We start from the raw sequence: 20,545 nt of genomic DNA, 5'->3' as shown, positions 1-20,545 counted from the left end.
CTGGATCAAATCATCCTCATCCTCATCATTTCCACAAATCATTCCTGGCCCCGCCAGGCTTTGATCAATATCCCCAATAAATACCCGGTCCGGCTCTATCGCATGGACCCCCAAAAACTCTACCCCCTCTTGCTCCGCACCACCGCCCTGGTGCTGCACAATTCCAAATTCATCCCCCGGTTGGGGTGTTGTGACATCCACACGGTCCCGATAAACAACCAGGCCAGAATTTGGGAAACATTCCCCATTACAACTCTCACATTCCAAATTTCCTTCCCCGCTCACCTGTGGACACTCCACGTTTACCTGCAGGCATTCCCCATCTACCTGTACACATTCCCCATCCACCTGTGGACATTCCCCATCCACCTGTGGACATTCCCCATCCACCTGTGGACATTCCCCATCCACCTGTGGACCTGCGGTCTCCCCATTTACTTCAATTGCCATTCCCTGTGCAATTCCCAATTTTGCCATTCCCGGCTCCTGAGCCCCGTGCACATCTGCATGGGCCGTACTCTCTCCCATTCCCAATTTAGCTTCCCCCAGCTGCTGTGCCATTTCCCCAATTTTTCCTTCCATACTGTTTTCTAACCCCTCTAACCCATTTTTCACCTCTTTTATCCCGTTGTCTAACCCCTCACCGGTACCCCTCGCTTCGTCCCTCATTACCCCCAATTTTTCACTCCGAGCCCTCGCTTCGTCCCTCCTTGCCCCCAATTTTTCACTCCATTTCCGCCATTCCCTCCCCTGCGACTCCATTATATTTTCCATCCTTTCCATTATTCGAAACAATTGACCCAACATCTGGTCGGTTGTCGGGGCCGTTCCTACTGCTCCCGACTCCCCGGTGGGGGAGGGGGATAAGTTGGTGCTCGGGACGGGGGAGGTTCCAAGGCTCACCTCGACATCTAATTCCCCTATTTCCGGCTCACTCCCGACGCTGACGGAGGCCTCGCTGCGTACTTCCATCTCATCAATTTCCGACATCCGCTTTCCGGAAGATTGTTTCCCGCGCGCGTATTTATTTTAATAATTCCTGAAACAATTTAAATTTGACGAAGACACGATATCGCGCTCCGTTTGCCCGATTGATTATTAAATTTCTCCGCCTCGACTATAAAAATTTTGCGTTCGAACGTCGGGCGCAATGTACGCCCGACCGTGTCGATGTCTCCCCGCGGACAAAAAAATTTGTCCGACCGTGTCGATGTCTCGCCGCGGACAAAAAAATTTGTCCGACGGGTTCAAATCCCACTCCTGACACCACTTGTCGCGTGACTACCCTTGGTGAACACCGTAGGGTAACACGGATGACCGATTGCGAGACTTTACACTCCCGAGGCGAAAACTCAATGGCGGATTCAAGCTCAACACAAAGTTAAACGCGCGGGAGGCCAGACGCAACGAGCTCCACAGCCTTATCTATTAAAATGAAACACCCAGGAAACTGCGTTCAAATATGTACAGAAAATAATATAAGGATTTATTATTGAAAAGTAATAACAGTGAAAAAAACACGCGCCGGTAATACTAATAACTAAATCGGGACGTCCCCACACGACTGATATCAAACACAAAACGAGGGAGATTAATTACGAAAAGAACACGTCACGTCGTTCAAAATGTACGCGGATTCGGGCTTATCTGGTCTTTCGTCGTCTTTGTGGCTGCCGTCCAACACCGCTCCTTTCGGCCCGATCGCACACCTCGCTCCAAGTTCCACGGCCCTCTGCGTCCGCCTCCAAGCGCCACCAGGCCTCGTCGGTCCAACGGCCCACACACACCACGAGCTCCTTTGCTCCAACGGTCCACCGCAGGGCTGCACGAAGCAACCAAAACCAAGTGCCAACTGCCAACTGCAACGAGCTGTGGTCACGAATGTTCAACGAACCGTGTCCTGTGCCAACTCCGACGAACTGTGCAACGAACCGTGTCCTGTGCCAACTGCCACGAACTCTGGTACGGAACTGTAACAACGAACTCTGCGACTCAACTCTCTCAACTCTGGACTCCACTCGAACTCTCTCAACTCTGGACTCCACTCGAACTGCCGAAATGGCGTCCGACCGTCGCCTATATTGGTGGCCGATGACGTCCATTGGCGCGCTCCTCAGCCAATCATAGCCTCCCAACTCGCCCAGGTCACGCCCTCTGCGGCATGCGACTCCTGACATCTCCCGTCCGTGACCCCGCGGTCCTGGTGTAACACGTGCCAGCGAGGTTGGTAGGCCTTTGAGGTGCGCAGGCGAGGTTTGTAGGCCTTGGAGGTGTAAACGGTGGCGGTGTATTGTGGTGGGGGAGGGGGATTGTGGTGGGGGAGGGGTGTTCTTGGCCTGGTGGTGCCCATTTATTACGAAGTCAATGTCAGGGAAAGGGAATTATTTAATGTTGCACTAAGGACCTAACTAATGTTTATGTGGTTTGCAGTGCCATAAAGGACAAAGGTTTGATTACTAGGTGATACTCACAGGGGCGTTACCTTTAATCCCTCACTATTTAACACTCGAATCTCCAGGTAGATCCACACTCATACATCTTACCCCGACAACCGCCTGAACATCAATAACTTATTACATGTAGAGTCCCTGTCACGACAGCCGAATACCTACCTATTCAGATCTACCTAGCTCTAGATGTTGCATTACCAAATTCATAACAATATATATATATATATATATAGTTACGTTTGGGGGATAGATGATGGAATACCATCGGAAAGGTAGCATCGTATAGGTATAGCGTGGACCGTGGATGCGTAGGAGACCTCTCATTGTATTTATGTAGGGAAACTGGAGCTTAAGATTGTTTATGTGTCTTCACATGGGGGTGTTAAGCTGTGTTAACGAGATAGGGATCAAGGTTAATTTCCCCCAGTACGTGTTTGCCTCCTGTGACATTTCCCTACGTTTTTACAACTACAACAAGGCCGGCCATAAAATATCCGTTTAAATAACCACCGGAACCGCCAACAGTACCCGAACATTGCCGATCGGCAAGTAAACAACAACAACAACAACAACAACAACATGCATTTTAAGGCCATTTTCCCTGCTAGAGCGGGGGTTAGCCTTGCGGTCCCCATGACAATCTTCTCCATTTTGCCCTATTTTCTGCATCTCTCCTTGTTAACCCCCTTGCCCGCATTTCTTCTTCCACCATCTTTAGCCAAGTCTTTCTCGGTCTTCCCCATCCTCTACTTCCTTCTACATTAATTTCCATCACTCTTCTCAACCAGTCACTTTCATCCTTCCTCAACACATGACTAAACCATCTCAACCTGTTCCTCTTCACAGCATCAATCACAGGCGATATTCCCATCATCTTCCGCAATTCATCATTTGTCTTCCTCTCTCTCAACGATACTCCGCACATCCACCGAACCATTCGCATTTCCACCCTTTCCAGCCTTCGTTGCTGCTCTACGTTCATTACCCATGTCTCGCTCCCATAAATCATAACACTTCTCACACATGCAGCATACACCTTTCCCTTCAGCTTCAACGACACTCCCCTCCTCATCAGCACGCCACTCAGTTCCCGAAACTTCTTCCATACACATATCACTCTTGCAACCGTTGCCGAGTCTGATCCACCTTCTCCATTCAGCATGTCCCCGAGGTAGCGAAATGTTTTCACACCTTCCAGCTTCACGCCGTCTCCAAGATCCAACTCAACATTTCCACCATCTGCAGCTCCCTCTGTGCACACCTTACATTTGAATGTAGCTGCCACACTGGTTAATGACCCTCTCAGACCGCTACATTTTTGATGAACCCACTCAGCGCACATTGTACATTGAATGGAGTTCACTCCGACACCCTTCCTGCACACAGCACATAGCTACTTCCCAGTTCTTTCCACCTCACCACATGCTTTACCACTTGCCATCACCTTCGTCTTTCCTATATTCACCTTCAGACCTTTTGTCTCCATACATTCCTTCCACTTGTTCATCTTTTCCTTCAGTCCATCCATACTTTCCGCAATCAACACCAGATCATCTGCATACAACAACTCCCACCGTAAACCCTCCTTTACGTTCTGAGCCAGCACCTCCATCACAGCTACAAATAGTAGTGGTCTTAGTACCGACCCCTGATGCACTCCCACCTTCACCTCAAACTCAGCACTGTTCCCGTCCTTCGTCCTTACAGCTGTGCGTGCTCTTTTGTACATTGCCATCACTACTTTGATCAACCATTCCTCCACTCCTAACTTCCTCAATGCCCATGTCAATACTTCACGTCGAACCCCATCGAATGCTTTCTCCAGATCAACAAACCCAAGAAACAACTTCTTCCTATTCTCCATGTACTTCTCCTGCAACTGCCTCACAATAAAGAGTGCATCTGTCGTTCCTCTTCCTGGCATAAATCCAAACTGCATTTCGTCGATCTTCACCTTCTTCCTTATCCTCCTCTCCAACACCCTTTCCAATACCTTCATTCCATGCTCCAATAACTTTATCGCTCGGTATGAGCCACACTCCAGAGGGTCACCTTTCCCCTTGTATATAGGGACGAGGGTACTCAGTTCCCAATCCACTGGAATGCGGCCTTCTTTCACCACCAGATTACAGATCTCTGTCATTCTCTTCACACCCCAACTTCCTGCTGCCTTCAACATATCTCCCACAACTCCCGTCGGCCCTCCCGCTTTTCTACTCTTCATTGCTTTTATCGCTTGGTGTTGCTTGTAATTTATTGTAAGCACTTTATTGCTTGTAACCCTGGTGTTGGGCTAGCGGCTAGGGTGTCAGCTTAGGATCCTAGGATCCTGGGTTCAGAAACCCGGTCGATCGCTGAATTAACGCCAGGGGGGTTGACTCAGCCTGTCATCCTTCCGAGGTCGGCTAATTGAGTACCAGTTCACTGGTAATTCCCTGCTTGTCGTTAAAGGCGGCAAAAAGGGTTGGCGTCAGGAAGGGCATCCGGCCGTAAAACATTGCTTCAAAAAGGGGACCGAAAAACAACAACTACCACGGTTCCCGAAAAAGGCCAACCCCCGCTTGCGGGGAAAAATGGCCTCTAAAGGTGTTGTTTTTATTGCTTTTATCGCTTCCTCAACAACTTCCTTCTCAGTTATCTTCTCTGCCGGTCCTAAAACTGGGTTACTCTCTATGTTGCCATCCCATTCATTCTCTGTATTCAACAGCATTTCCATATGTCTTTTCCATCTTCCTTTAATTCCATCTGGGTCCACAACGATTTGTCCCACTTCATCCTTCAAGCAACTCACCCCCATCACATCACACCTCTCTTTTGCTATTTGCTTTGCAATCCTGAATACCGCTCTCTGACCCTCTTCCGAATCCAAGCTTTCTCCAAACATTTTCCTACATGCCTCCTGCGCCTTTACTGCCTCTTTCTTTGCAGCCTTCTTGGCTGCCTTATAACTTTCATGCTCTGCTTTTTCTGCTCCCGTACCCTTCGCCTTCTGCCACTCCTTGAACTTCTTCCTCTTCTCATCAATCCTCTTTCCAACTTCCTCACCCCACCACCATGTTTCCGAGTGCCTCGGTGGTCCTTTTGTCCATCCACATACCTCACCAACGGCTCCCAACAGACTATCTTTCATTGACATCCAACCACGTTCAAGCTCAAGCACATCATCCTCTACCCTACTCAGCCTCTCTTTTAATGCCTCCCTTACTGTCACCTCTCTCAACCTCCACACCTTCATTCTCGGTTGGTACTTCACCTGCCGAGCTCTCCTCGCACCTTTCACCCTTATGTCGCAGACAACCAAATGGTGCTGTGAAACAGCCTCCTCCCCCCGGGATCACCTTTGTGTCCCGGAGGTGCCCCCTATCTCGCCTACGCACCATCAGGTAGTCAACGGTTGTCGTCAACCCACCTGACAATATGTAACAAGCTTATTATCCTCTTTCTGGAACTGAGTATTACAAATCAACAAATCAGCTCCATCAGCAAACTCCAAAATCCTTTCACCTTCTCCATTTCTCACACCATATCCGTAACCCCCATGAACTCCCTCAAAACCGTCCATACTCCTTCCCACATGTCCATTTAGGTCTCCTCCTACCACAACAACTTCCTCATCTTTCACGTTTTCCATCAGCTTCTCTATCGCACACCAGAACTTGTCCTTCTCTTCATCGCTCCGACCAACCTGCGGAGCATATCCCAAGATGACGTTCACCAAGAGCTTTCCAATTATCATTGTCACCATCATCAACCTATCACTCACTCTAGTCACACTCACCACACTGTCTACAAACTCCTCAGAAAACAGGACACCAACACCATTCACGCCCTCCGGGCACCCTTGCCACACAAACTTCTATTTCTGTCCCTGCCTACCATTCACCATTCTCACACCACTTCCCTTCCATCTCGTCTCTTGCACACAACATATGTCCACTCTTCTTCTGATCAATACTTCCACCACTTCTCCTGATCTCCCTGTCATTGTCCCTACATTCCATGTCCCAAACCTCAGAAACCGATCTCAGAAACCTCAGAAACCGATCTCAGAAACCTCAGAAACCGATCGGCAAGAAAGCCATGCCTTAATGACGTTCACGCCAATCAAAGCGGCAGGACACACCCCAAAATTCGTCATTGGTCGAGCACGATGATGGGGTGATTCGATGGGGCTCGGCGATTGGCCAGTGTGACGTCAGAGCGAGAAAGTTCTAAGGGAAAAAGGACAGTTGAAAGAAGAATCTCTCTCTTGGGTTTTTGGTGCTGGAGGAGAAGGCTTGGCCATTTTGTGCAGGCTGTGAGGATAGGCTTTCTGCTACGGCAATTGAAAAGGAGTTTTGATTATTATTTGGCTCGCAAGGAAGCTGAAGGCCACGTGTGCTTCCGCAGATGGTGGAGGAGAAAGGAGGCCATCTCGTCTGCTCGCCTCACCACCCTTGGCGCCTCCGGCGCCATCTTGTGCGCTCCGGCGCAAGAGAACTTAGCCATCGCCCCACTCTCCACGAAGAGGGCCACTTGAACCAGCAGAGGGCATTGTATCAGTGGCACAACCTCACCATCAGCCAATGATGCAACCCCACAGCCTTGTACTACATATAAACAAAGAAGAAGAAGAAGCTCCTACACTATAAATAAATTCATGTTCCCAAGTTGTTCACATGTCACATGAATAGCCGCCACCTTTGGTTATAAAGGGTAAACATGACACAGTAAATGCATTGTTGAAGCATGTCGATTCATATATCACTCCTTTGTTAGCAATGATTTAAAAAATACAGCTCTATTCTTATCACAGCCTTTCCACCAGGAGCTCACACAGAACAAATTTCAAAGATTTTTTTATTGACTTTCCCCAACTGAGACTGTACAGAACAATACGTAATGTACAGAGCTTTCGACGACCCCGGAATTCAAAACATTAAATTTATTGTGCCAGAGAGGCCTGGAGGGAAACCTTGCATCTCTAACTTGCCTTGTGGAGGCTGAACGGGATGAGGAAGAGGAGGGGAGGTTGAATGCTTGCACCTCTTCCATCTCCCGGAAAATAGAGGGACAGCTTGTTTAACTTGATCAAGGCAGCTGGCACTGTAGCTATAGACAACTATAAACAAGGCAGCTGATTACTTAAAATATTGGCACTGTTGCCAAATATTGCCAAAAGAGAGAACGACAATATGTGCCATTGTTGTTCTATCTCTTCACCCATCCTCTGGTTTTTCCCCTCCCCCCTCCTTCCCCTCCTTCCCCCCATACACATTCCTTCCCCTTGCACTTCCCTCTGAGCATTTCAAAACATTATTCTGAAAACAAAGAATTGAGCCTCCAAAATTCACTAAACAATGTGTGTGTGTGTGTGTGTGTGTGTGTGTGTGTGTGTGTGTGTGTGTGTGTGTGTGTGTGTGTGTGTGTGTGTGTGCGTGCGAGAGATAGATAGATTATGACTATTTGAGTCGAAGAAGTCTCTCATCCTAAGTCCAATATCATTTGTAATAATTAAGCGGTGGACCAGCTTTTAAAATGCTAGAATGAATTCAATATCACAATAAACTTGTGTGATAATGCTAATTGCTTTCTCAACAACAAACGTGTCCGTTCAGAATTTCCTCTGGTGCGATGAAATGACATTACAATGTTAAAACACTCATTTTGAAGCAAGTTACCACAAAGAGTCACGTATAACGATGTCAAAGCACTTTGAAGTAAATTATCACAAAAAAAGACTTCTCAGTGAATTATTACAAATTAGTAAAGTACAATGATGGCAAGCTCCTTTTGGAGAAGGATTATATGAGAGATTCTATCGGGCAGGCATAGCAAATTGACATGCAGAAAAAAAACAAAAAAAACAAAGCTTGATGAGAAAAAGAATGAAACATAATAAAGAGCACATTTCAGATAAAAATAGAGGAATCTGCCGTTAAATCGGTGACCGAGCACGAATGAACAGCGTCACTCGCGCTCAGAAGGATGCGAAGTGGTTGATCAGAGGTGCTGCCAGTCGTTTGTGGTGAAGGACTGGTTTGCCTCCTGCGCATGTGCAATCTCCTCGGGGATGGCGTGCAAGTGCCATAGGCGCTGCAACTTGTGGTAGCGTTCCAGGCACAGAAGCAGAGGGTTTCCACGCCTGCCGTGAAAAGGCGTCGTTGCAGACGCAACGTTAAGTTGTGAAATGTAATGAGAGATATTTTCTGTGCTGCGGTAGACACTAAAACCACAAAGAACAACACCGGCAGGTAAAACGTCAGAACAGTTTCTTATCGAGGCATGACCGGTAAAGGCTTACCTGAGTAATTGATCAGTTTCTCCATACTCATCCAGGTATGGTGGGGGGTAAAAACAACCCTTATTTTTCCCACACAACAGCAAGGTTTGGCACTCACGTACACTGCAAAGAAAAGTTTACAAAACAAGATCAGGTAATCCAAAAATTATCCAAGCAAAGCAACTTAATACATTAATATTGTTACGTTTAAGGGGGTAGCTCATTAAATACCTTAGTCCAGGTAGAAGTGTATAGATTACCATGCTCAGAATGTCGGGTAAGAGCACCTTGATGTAAATAAGTCAGCTCCGTGTGTTCAGCGTAAGTGTATATTCATCTCCATGCGAGGGGTGGAGCTATGCTAATTCGGTAGGGTATAAGGAATAATTCCCTGTATGTAAATTGCCTCAGTGGTTTTCCCCTTGTTCCTTATGGCACATGCAACACCAGCTATGCACTCCGCACCTAAATTAAATAGACCCTATAAAAGCCACCAGATTCAGACATTCGAACACGACCACTGACGCCACCAGCCGAGTCACCACAAGGGTGCAAGAAGGGCCATGAGGCCACGCCCCAAAAGGGAATGATTGGTCGTGATCGTGGAGCAATGCGACGGGACTCTTTGATTGGAGCGCGCGCGGACGTCATCAGATGACGTTTGAGGACCAGGGACAAAAAGACTGAGGACCGCCATTTTCCCTCTCTTCACGCTGGGTTTCATGACAGGCGGTCACAGATATTCTTTTGACTCTGGGTGGCATCGCGGGCAGTCACAGTTAGTGCACTCTCTTGATTCATAGTTGGCATCATGGGCAGTCGCAGTTAGTGCACTCTCTTGGTTCATAGTTGGCATCGCGGGCAGTCGCAGTTCATGCATGCTCTTGGCGGACGCATCCTTCTCTTTTCTCACCTCGGTGCTTTGTGGAGCGGATGACGAGGAAGGAGTAAAGGTCTGTTCACTTCATGTTCGGCGGCTGGCGGGTGAACAGACTTCGCGCCAAGGCGTGTTTTTCCGCGCAGGGACACGGGATCCTTGACGACCCCGGACGGTCAAGAACACCGAGCAGCGGAGTGCAGGCAAACGCACCACACACATTTATTACTTTCGTCATTTATTTATCCCTGTCTGTTTTACAAGTCCATTTGGCGGTGGCCCAATTAGGAATTAGATTTTATCGCACATTTATTGTTGCCTGCATTATTTTATTAAACCCTTTATTTGTTGAATTTCAATTCCTTGTCTTGTCCGTTTACTTGTTGTGGGAATCGGATAACCCCGTGCCATGTACATCCGTCCAGGTAAGCTCGCTGTCCTCCACTACACCCTCGCGCGCATAAAATAATACCGCTATAGTTTAAGTGAACGCCTCTGAGTTAAAGCTCGGTTGGCCATCCGTCACCAGGGGTTAACCCCTGGTGAACATGACAATATTATTCGTGGTGGAAACAATGTTCGATTAATCCAAATCAATTTATAATATTAGGAAATTTTGAAAAACCTGGAATTTCGGTGTGGAAACCCCTGGAAAAGCCAAGCATATTATTGCATTTTCTCAAAAAGTTTTGTCATTCTCAAACAGATTTCAAATGTAATTGATGCCACTCTAACCTTTGGGCAATTTACAATATTTGGCCTTAAAATGGTGCCTTTCTTGGATTGATGTTAAAATCAATAACTCGGCACTCACACACACTCACACTCAGCCTCAGCCTTTGTCTATAGCGCATGAGAGGACCGCTTGGTATCCCCTATATTGATTGGCTTGCTTGTTGATTCGACAGGAACACATATTTGCCATCATTCTCTCACTACAAACAACAACAACATGCATTTTAAGGCCATTTTCCCTGCTAGAGCGGGGGTTAGCCTTGCAGGCCGCATGACAATCTTCTCCATTTTGCCCTATTTTCTGCATCTCCCCTTGTTAACCCCCTTTCCCGCATTTCTTCTTCCACCACCTTTAGCCAAGTATACAAACTTGCCAAGTTTAGCCAAGTACACCACCTCACTCCGAAACAAAAATTATTTCTTCTCTTTGTCTATTCATTGCACAGTCTTTTTTTTTTTTTTCACCTCAACCTCTCACTCCCTCAACATCTTATCATTCTCCATCTCCCTCCTTCCTCCAGTCCTGGTTGATGGAAAATACTCAATTCATGACTTGCCACGCATGGATTCAATCATTGGGTGCATGCAATTTTCTGAGGTTTCCACCTTTCACTGCAAAGTATGCAACTAATGCAACACAATTTAGATCAAGAAAATAATGTTAAATGTAAAAATCAAAACCGTTAATGTGCAAACATTCAATGTTCAGCACCCTCGGTCTGCTCCATCCTACCATCTCCCTCTCCATACTCCAATCCTCTTCCTCTTTCCAATCTTCCATGTTCTCATTTCGCAACCACTTTGCATTTACCACCCATCTGCCCCATTCCCCTCTACCCCTTCCTATCACTCTCTCCATCTCCTCAGCTTCCTGCTTCCCAAACTGTGTGGTGCTCATACATCAAAAGACTCAGATCTTATCTGACAACAATCAAAATACGGCAGATGGACTCGAATATATGATCACATCACTCCAAATCATCAAAACACTTCACTGGAGATTATAAAATATTGCAGATAACATTTAAAGCCAAACACAAGTTGGTTCCTGCCTATAATTCTGACTGAATCACATGATTGAGCATTCTTCATATATGCTTCTTCTGTGACATTAGCTGTCTTTTAAAATCTGCACAGCCTCATCATTTAGAGTTGCTTTTCTTATTTTTTTAACTTTCATTCCTTCTTCCTTGTAAAGGAAAAAAACTATAAAAGACTGATTGATTGATCTAGCATCAAGGATCTCCACTTAAAGGTTCATGCTGCTTCTCCTGCTATTGACCACCTCTTTGAAATGCTGCTCACCTTTCTGACTCCTGTATCTGTCCCTTTCTTGCTCATTTCTCAACCGCTTCAATAGGTTAGACTTCTATGATGGTTGTGGTGTTGCTGTGTTTGTCAATAATTCAATTTCTATAGCTCATGCCCTTTCCGAACCCACATTGACATTTCTGTTTATCCTTCTGTAATCACCTGCTTTCTCTGTGTGGTGCATCTCCGCCTTCAGACTATGATGACTCCAATGAAAACTCTCTTTTGGAAAACTGAACTGTATGATCAGTCATCTTCTTTCAACAACTGGAAATGCTTGGTTAATCCAATCACTGGTGAGCTTTTCCAATCCTCTTTCCTTACTGCAGACGGCATTATTGCGGATTCTGCCGATTAGATACAGAGTATATAAACTCTGCCCGTGTTTCTGACATCATAAGGTGCAAAAGGAATACGAGAGAGACTGACAATGCCAAAGTGCACAATGGCCTCACCGTAAGAAGATGCCGATGCCAGCCCCACAGATTGCAGAATGAGCTATGCAAGCTCCCACATCCTCACCATCGAGTTCTGCTTGGCAGGAATAGCACTGGGAGCACAGGATTGTACCACACACAAGGCACAGTGTTGGCGTACGATTGTCCTCTCCGTCTGAGTGAGGGCATCTGCGTGTATTTGATGAGATAGGGGTAAAGTGAAGCAGGAAGTTTCAAAAAAAAGTTGTTGAACTCGCCTTCAAAAAAAAACAATATCGTAAAAACTGACAATTATTCTATTACCATTTTCCATTCCTGGATTTAAACATCGTTAGAATTCTGAATTTTAACCAAATACCTGAAACCAAAATTCAAACTAAAAACAAAAAATAAATCAGAATAATATCAGATTTGAAGTTTGGTTTCAGTCGAGTCAAGTTTAGTCTGGTATTCCTGAGCTGCAGGAATCTCAATGTTATCGTGTACACACACACATACTAGATGGAGAACAAAGCAAACTCTGCAATCGCATTAAAAATACCAATTTGAAAATCGTGTTTAATAATTAATGCCCAGATTGCTCTTAAATTCGTTTTAAATTCAGCGTACATCAGCATTACATAAGTCTCATGAAAGCAAATTTCTTCCCCTTTGCCCTTCAACTCTGGATATTTACCGGAATCGTGAAGCCTTGTTTATTAAAGAGCTGTAATCCTGAGGCAGATGCACCATTTTGTTCATCTTCCTGGGGTACCTATAAGGGTACAGGAACCAGAAAGAACCACCTTTAGAGGCCATTTCCCCCCCCCCTTTAAGGATACAACAAAAACAACAACAACAGGCATTTTAAGGCCATTTTCCCTGCAAGAGCGGGGGTTAGCCTTGCGGTCCCCATGACAATCTTCTCCATTTTGCCCTATTTTCTGCATCTCCCCTTGTTAACCCCCTTGCCCGCATTTCTTCTTCGACCATCTTTAGCCAAGTCTTTCTAGGTCTTCCCCATCCTCTACTTCCTTCTACATTCATTTCCATCACTCTTCTCAACCAGTCACTTTCATCCTTCCTCAACACATGACCAAACCATCTCAAACTGTTTCTCTTCACAGCATCCATCACAGGCTCTATTCCCATCATCTTTCGCAATTCATCATTTGTCTTCCTCTCTCTCAATGATACTCCACACATCCACCGAACCATTCGCATTTCCACCCTTTCCAGCCTTCGTTGCTGCTCCACGTTCATTACCCATGTCTCGCTCCTATAAATCATAACACTTCTCACACATGCAGCATAAACCTTTCCCTTCAGCTTCAACACTCCCCTCCTCGTCAGCACGCCACTCAGTTCCCGAAACTTCTTCCATGCACATCTCACTCAAGCAACCGTTGCCGAGTCTGATCGACCTTCTCCATTCAGTATGTCTCCTCGGTAACAAAATGTTTTCACACCTTCCAGCTTCACGCCGTCTCCAAGATCCAACTCAACATTTCCTCCATCTGCAGCTCCCTCTGTGCACACCTTACACTTGAATGTAGCTGCCACACTGGTTAATGACTCTCTCAAACCACTACATTTTTGATGAACCCACTCAGCGCACATTGTACATTGAATGGAATTCACTCCAACACCCTTCCTGCACACAGCACACGGCCACTTCGCAGTTCTTTCCACCTCACCACATGCTTTACCACTTGCCATCACCTTCGTTTTTCTGATATTCACCTTCAGACCTTTTGTCTCCATACATTCCTTCCACTTGTTCATCTTCTCCTTCAGTCCATCCATACTTTCTGCAATCAACACCAGATCATCTGCATACAACTCCCACGGTAAACCCTCCGTTATGTTCCGAGCCAGCACCTCCATCACAGCTACAAATCGTAGTGGACTTAGTACCGACCCCTGATGCACTCCCACCTTCACCTCAAACTCACCACTGTTCCCGTCCTTCGTCCTTACAGCTGTGCGCGCTCTTTTGTACATTGCCATCACTACTCTGATCAACCATTCCTCCACTCCTAACTTCGTCAATGCCCATGTCACTCCTTCACGTGGAACCCTATCGAATGCTTTCTCCAGATCAACAAACCCAAGAAACAACTTCTTCCTCTTCTCCATGTACTTCTCCTGCAACTGCCTCACAATAAAAAGCGCGTCTGTCGTTCCTCTTCCTGGCATCAATCCAAACTGCATTTCATCAATCTTCACCTTCTTCCTTATCCTCCTCTCCAACACCCTTTCCAATAACCTTCATTCCATGCTCCAATAACTTTATCGCTCAATACGAGCCACACCCTAGAGGGTCACCTTTCCCCTTGTATAGAGGGACGAGGGTACTCAGTTCCCAATCCACTGGAATGCGGTCTTCTTTCACCACCAGATTACAGATCTCTGTCATTCTCTTCACACCCCAATTTCCCGCTGCCATTCAACATATCTCCCACAACTCCCGTCGGCCCTCCCGCTTTTCTACTCTTCATTGCTTTTATCGCTTCCTCAACTTCCTACTCGGTTCTCTTCTCTGCCGGTCCTAAAACTGGGTTACTCTCTATGTTGCCATCCCATTCATTCTCTGCATTCAACAATATTTCCATATATCTCTTCCATCTTCCTTTAATTCCATCTGGGTCCACAACGATTTGTCCCACTTCATCCTTCAAGCAACTCACCCCCATCACATCACACCTCTTTCGCTTTCTGCTTTGCAATCCTGAATACTGCTCTCTGACCCTCTTCCAAATCCAAGCGTTCTCCGAACATTTTCCTACATGCCTCATGCGCCTTTGCTACCCCTTTCTTTGCAGCCTTCTTGGCTGCCTTATAACTTTCATGCTTTGCTTTTTCTGCCCCCGTACCCTTCGCCTTCTGCCACTCCTTGAACTTCTTCCTCTTCTCGTCAATCTTCTTTCCAAATTAATCATCCTGCACAAGAGGTGATAATCAATTGGCTAGGATCTGGGCAATGATCTTTCCTGCAATGGACAGTAGGGCAATGCCATGATAGCTTCCTGTCTGCGTTATCTCCTTTCTTGAATATGGCGACGATCATGGCATCCCGAGGATTGAATGGGATTTCCTCGGTGTTCCAGATTCTGAGGAAGAGAGAGGACATGCAGATGAGTGGAGATCTTCATGTTTCCCTCCTTCAAGACTTCTGTGGGAATTCCATCAGTTCCAGCTGCCTTGTCATCCTTCATTCTCATGATAACATTGCAGATCTCTGCAGGGGTTGGTGGTACTCTGAGATCATTGATGATAACGACCGCTCCTTTTTGCATCTTCAGGTAATTACTACCTACGTACGTACTTCGTAATTCTCTGGATACCATCATGTTTTCACAAGGCCATATGCTTCATACTATGGCTGAACCAGCCAGATATAATGGAGAAAACATTTGTTCAATATATGGCCAGATATGGCATCAAGTTCTTTCAGTGTCTGTGAGAATGTGTAATTTTCAGCATGAAAACACAATGCTTAGAAACTTGGAACAAGTCCCAAATAACCAAGAAAAAAACAACCGAGGTCCAATCTCATTTTAGCTTCACAAAATGTTAATGTCATCAAGTTTCAAAACAAACTTTCGACAAGATTTTGTGATCAACCAGTATTACGTGTGGCTCTGAATTATCGCATCCAGACAAATATACCCACGTTGTTCAGTATGGCAACAAATATGAAACAATTATATGTTATCAAAATATTGGATCATACAATATAAATGGGTTTGGCTCAGCGGTTAGGGTGCCGGCTTGGGATCCTAGGATCCTGGGTTCGAATCCCGGTCGATCGCTAAGTTAACACCAGGGGGATTGACTCAGCCTGTCATCCTTTCTAGGTCGGCAAATTGAGTACCAGCTTGCTGGGATGAATGATCCCGGTGTGTACCCCGGTTTAGAATAGGTACACCGTATCCCTGCGCATTGTAAGAGGCGATTAAGGGTTGGCGTCAGGAAGGGCATCCGGCCATAAAAAAACATTGCCTCAAACAGGGAACCATGATTGTCATGGGGCCCGCAAGGCTAACCCCCACTCTATTGGGGAAAATGGCCTTAAAACGATCATTCATATTCATTCATTCATACAATATAAATGGGAACAGTGTTAAATATGTGTTACAATGCTCTTGGCTGCATACTTTGTCACATTGACGAGTCTTAGAAATAAATAAAAGTTGCACCAGTTTTACGTTGTTGCAGAATGAAATGTTCTTCTGGAAGCATGGCTGTGCTGCTGATGCAGTGCCCCTGTTACCAGGAAGCTGGTACTCATTTTGACGACCTCGGAAGGATGACAGGCTGTGTCAACCCACTTGGTGTTATTTCAACAGCATGACAGGGGCTCAAACTCAAGACCCTAAGATCTTACGAAGACCCTAAGCCTAAGATCTGAAGACCCTAAGCCAGCTAAATTAACGTCAAGCCAACACCAGGTTTATGAAATGTAATGAAACTATCAGATTCAGTGGTGGCTGCAAATAGTTTAAGTTCAAGGAAATGCAAAAGGAGATGGCCCACCGAATGACAACCATCTGACCTTGTTGGAAACTGCGAACAGCTTCAGCATTGCACCACCTGGACAGAATAAGGTCGGCAGTGTTATCAATGAAGAAAGGTAAAGGACAAATTGATGACAAAGGAGAGCGATTGCAACAGCAAGGGATACAAAACCAAAACTGTGTGTGTGTGTGTGTGTGTCTGTGTGTGTGTGTGTGTGTGTGTGTGTGTGTGTGTGTGTGTGTGTGTGTGTGTGTGTGTGTGTGTGTGTGTGTACACACAAATACCACCTATCCAATTATCACCTCTGTGCAAAGTGTGTGGAGGTTGGTCAATATTACAGAAACACTGTTGGTGTCGGGACAGGGAGACTGAAGCGTGAACGTTCATCTCGTCATCGGAAACATAATAATATACATTATAGCAATATAAATACAGAAAATAAATGATCATTTACTCTTCTTTACTCTGTTAATCAAGCTCAAAACACTGCTTCCTGAACACCCACCTGTGTAAAAGTGGATCTACCGTCTCCCTGTAGGTATCAAACAACATGGTAAGGTTTGTAGGAAGAGACAGGTAATGACAGAGCAAGTCGAACTGTTCTGGTCCCGTTCCTGCCAGGGGGTACAAGACATGATTTTTGCATCATTTTGGCAAAATAGACAACTGCAGTTTTATAGTCGTGTCAGATCAGCGTTTAATTTTTCTCTTCCATGTAAGTTTCTCATGCTACTTCCAACGTCAAAATGATCTGTGGTGGAGGCACACCACAGATGACCTGTGGTGGAGGCACACCTCCACCCTGCCTCTGTGGTGGAGGCAATGACGTTTTACATTTTACAAACTATTCAACATTTCAACTGTTCATATCATATTTCCATGTTGTCCAAACTAAAATTTATATTGATTTCTCAACGTTGTTTGCCTACTTATTTGCACCATTGTCATGAGTAGCATATTTAAGACATGTTGCGCACAATTATATGAACATTTAGGTTGCATTCCCTATTTTAAATTAAATAATTTGTCTTAATCATGCAGGCCAATGTCGATCTACATCGGTGGGGGAGGGGGGCGGTGGGAGTTGGGGAGGGGGGGGGGTGGGGATAGAACAGTGGATGAAATCAACAGAAGGTTGGTCGAGGTATGCTAACCACCAAGGGAAACAGGAAGAAGCCGACGTTTTGGCGTAAGTCCTCTTTTGCTCCAAAGACGAGTCAACGCACGAAACATCTGTGCCTCCTTTTTTCTGACGACAGTTGGCGTGCCCCAATCAACATTCTGATTCCATCCATTGCATTTGCTATTTGACTACCCTTTTGTATTTGTGTTTTTTTTGTGGAATACAGAGTCAAGGCTCGTATGAGAGTAGGAACACTGAATGGATCAGGACGCAACATAAAAGGACCAGTAGAGAGGGGGAAAACAACAGCAGAATTGAAGGACAAAACAAGGAGAACAAGCATTACGCCTAGGTCCCCCGTCGGGGAAGTGATGTGAGTTGACAAAGTGGAACACGCAGAAAACATGCTATGATATGATATTTCGCTCACAAGGTTCAGACATACATGGAGGCGGCCATCTTGGATTTTGACGTGGCGACCCAATTTTCAATAGCGTTCTTCCTTATGCCTAGATACACCCACACACCAGAAGGTACTTTGCTTATTTTTCAAGATATTTCGCTCACAAGGTTCAGACATATATATGGTGGCGGCCATCTTGGATTTTGACGTGGCGACCCAATTTACAATAGCGGTCTTCCTTATGCCGAGATACACCCACACACCAAATTAGAAGTTGGTACTTCGCTTATCTTTCAAGATATTCATCTCACAAGATTCAGACATACATGGCGGCTGCCATCTTGGATTTTGACGTGGCGACCCAATTTTAAACAGCGTTCTTCCGTGTGCCTAGATACACCCACACACCAGATTAGAAGTTGGTACTTCGCTTATTTTTCGAGATATTTCGCTCACAAGGTTCAGACACATATATGGTGGCGGCCATCTTGGAGTTTGACGTGGCGACTCAATTTTCAATAGCGTTCTTCCTTATGGCGAGGTACACCCACACACCAAATTAGAAGTTGGTACTTCGCTTATTTTTCAAGATATTCATCTCACAAGGTTCGGACATACATGGCGGCGGCCATCTTGGATTTTGACATGGCGACCCAATTTTCAATAGCGTTCTTCCTTATACCTAGATACACCCACACACCAGATTAGAAGTTGGTACTTCGCTTATTTTTCAAGATATGCAGGTTACAAGGTTCAGACATACATGACATCAGACATACATGGCGGTGGCCATCTTTGATTTTGACGTGGGTTGCACCCACACACCAAATTCGAATGTGGTCCTTCGCTTATGCACGCACGCACACACGCATGCCTGCACGCACGGACGGACGGACGGACACACGGACAGAGGGGAAAGCCATAGTCCCCCTTTCGCTCCGGTGTGCGACGGGGGACAAAAAGACATAAAATGGCATAGCCTGTGGTTATGGTAATTTTGCTGTATGGAGTTAAAGGCCGCCAGTTGGCCAATTTTGGTCAGATTATAAAACAAAATGTTTGGCATATGTATACTCTCATGTATTGTCTTTGTGCCAACTTTGAACATGTCTGAGAAATGGTTGAGGACATTTTCAATATCGGCTTTTTTTTTACAACGAAAATGGCCGTCGGTCTACCAGTCGGCCATCTTTGTTCAGATCGCAAAATAAAGTGAGGTGTACATGTATCCCATCAAGTACTGTGCTTGTGCTAAGTTTGAACAAAATCGGACCATGCATGTCCGAGAAATTGTTGGACACACGTTTAAGTAACAAAATATCCGCCAGTCGGCATCTGGAATCTGATGTCGAAAAAAATGACATGCATATGTAAGCCATAAGTCATCATGTGTGTGCCACATTTGAACAATTTTCCTCTGAGTTTTATGATTTTGAGTTTTATAGATAGATCATAGATGGGGACATTTTCTTAATTTACACCACATCCCTAAATGATGATGGTCAAGGTTTTATTGTGGTCCGCAAAAAAATGGCCATCATTAGTTAGCAGATCAAGGATACGTTGTGGGAGATCGCAAATATTTAGTTGTATTTGTCATTGGGTAGGGGATGTTTTGAAGGATGTCGTTGCAGTGTCTTTGTTGAGTCGTCTTAATGTGTCTAGGGGTGTCTGAGTGGTTGGACATGAAGTTGCACAGGTGATTATGTTTGGCATTTGCAACTGCAAGGAACTGCGCACCTCTCATGTCCAAGTGGTCTTTGATTTTTAACATTTTTGCCTTTGTGTTTTTGTTAATGTGCAACCTGTGATGATGTGAAGGGCTTTGTTTTGTATGGTCTGTAGGGTATTGAGACGTGTGTTTGATAGGCTGGAGGCCCAGGATGAGCTGGCACAGTAAATGACTGTTTTAATGTACTGTTTGTATGTTATTTCTTTGTGGTGTCCGAAGTCGATACCTGTGAGTGCCCAAAAGTGTGTTCAGCCTGGATGTGCATGCTATCTTAATGTTTGTGATGTGATCCGAGAATGACATGGATGTGTTAAAAGTGACACCTCGTATTTTTGTTTGGAGTGTGTGTGGGATAGGGATGTCATTCAGTGTGACGTAGATGTAGTGTGCAGCACTATGTTCCTCGGTGTAATTTGTTATAAGAGTGATTGTTGATTTTGAGGGGGCTACTTTTAGTCTGTTGATGGTAAGGCAGGTGTGTATGGTACTGAGGAAGGGTTTGAAGTTGTGCTGTGGTGGTGTTCATGTTGTTATGAGAAGAGCTTATGGTTACATCGTCCGCATAGGAGGCTATTTGTATGTTCTCGGGTGGTTGTGGAATGTCGTGCATGAAAACATTAAAAGGGTGTTGGGCGAGGACTGAGCCATGAGAGACTCCGTTAGAAAAGTATTGTGTACATGATGATTTGCCGCTAAATATTACCTTTGGCTATCT

General features: G+C 45.5%; 1 protein-coding gene across 1 annotated transcript in view; it reads right to left on the bottom strand.

Moving 5' to 3' along the window:
• Positions 1–7,272: 7,272 nt before the first annotated feature.
• Positions 7,273–20,545, bottom strand: part of UBR2 (ubiquitin protein ligase E3 component n-recognin 2) — a 327,955-nt gene continuing 314,682 nt past the window's right edge. The window contains exons 42-47 of the mRNA XM_078766741.1: positions 17,078–17,186; positions 16,591–16,647; positions 12,749–12,826; positions 12,091–12,261; positions 8,734–8,835; positions 7,273–8,574 (exon numbers count right to left, since the gene is read on the bottom strand). Of these exons, the coding sequence (XP_078622867.1) occupies positions 8,433–8,574; positions 8,734–8,835; positions 12,091–12,261; positions 12,749–12,826; positions 16,591–16,647; positions 17,078–17,186 (659 nt within the window). The 3' untranslated portion in view covers positions 7,273–8,432. The remainder of the gene's footprint in view (positions 8,575–8,733; positions 8,836–12,090; positions 12,262–12,748; positions 12,827–16,590; positions 16,648–17,077; positions 17,187–20,545) is intronic.

This window comes from Myxine glutinosa, chromosome 12 (genome assembly GCF_964187855.1).
Source record: "Myxine glutinosa chromosome 12, kmMyxGlut1.1, whole genome shotgun sequence".
In the NCBI taxonomy this organism is placed as follows: Eukaryota; Metazoa; Chordata; class Myxini; order Myxiniformes; family Myxinidae; genus Myxine; species Myxine glutinosa.
Note: the sequence above shows the minus strand (reverse complement) of the source record. Positions and strands in the feature narration are given on the sequence as shown.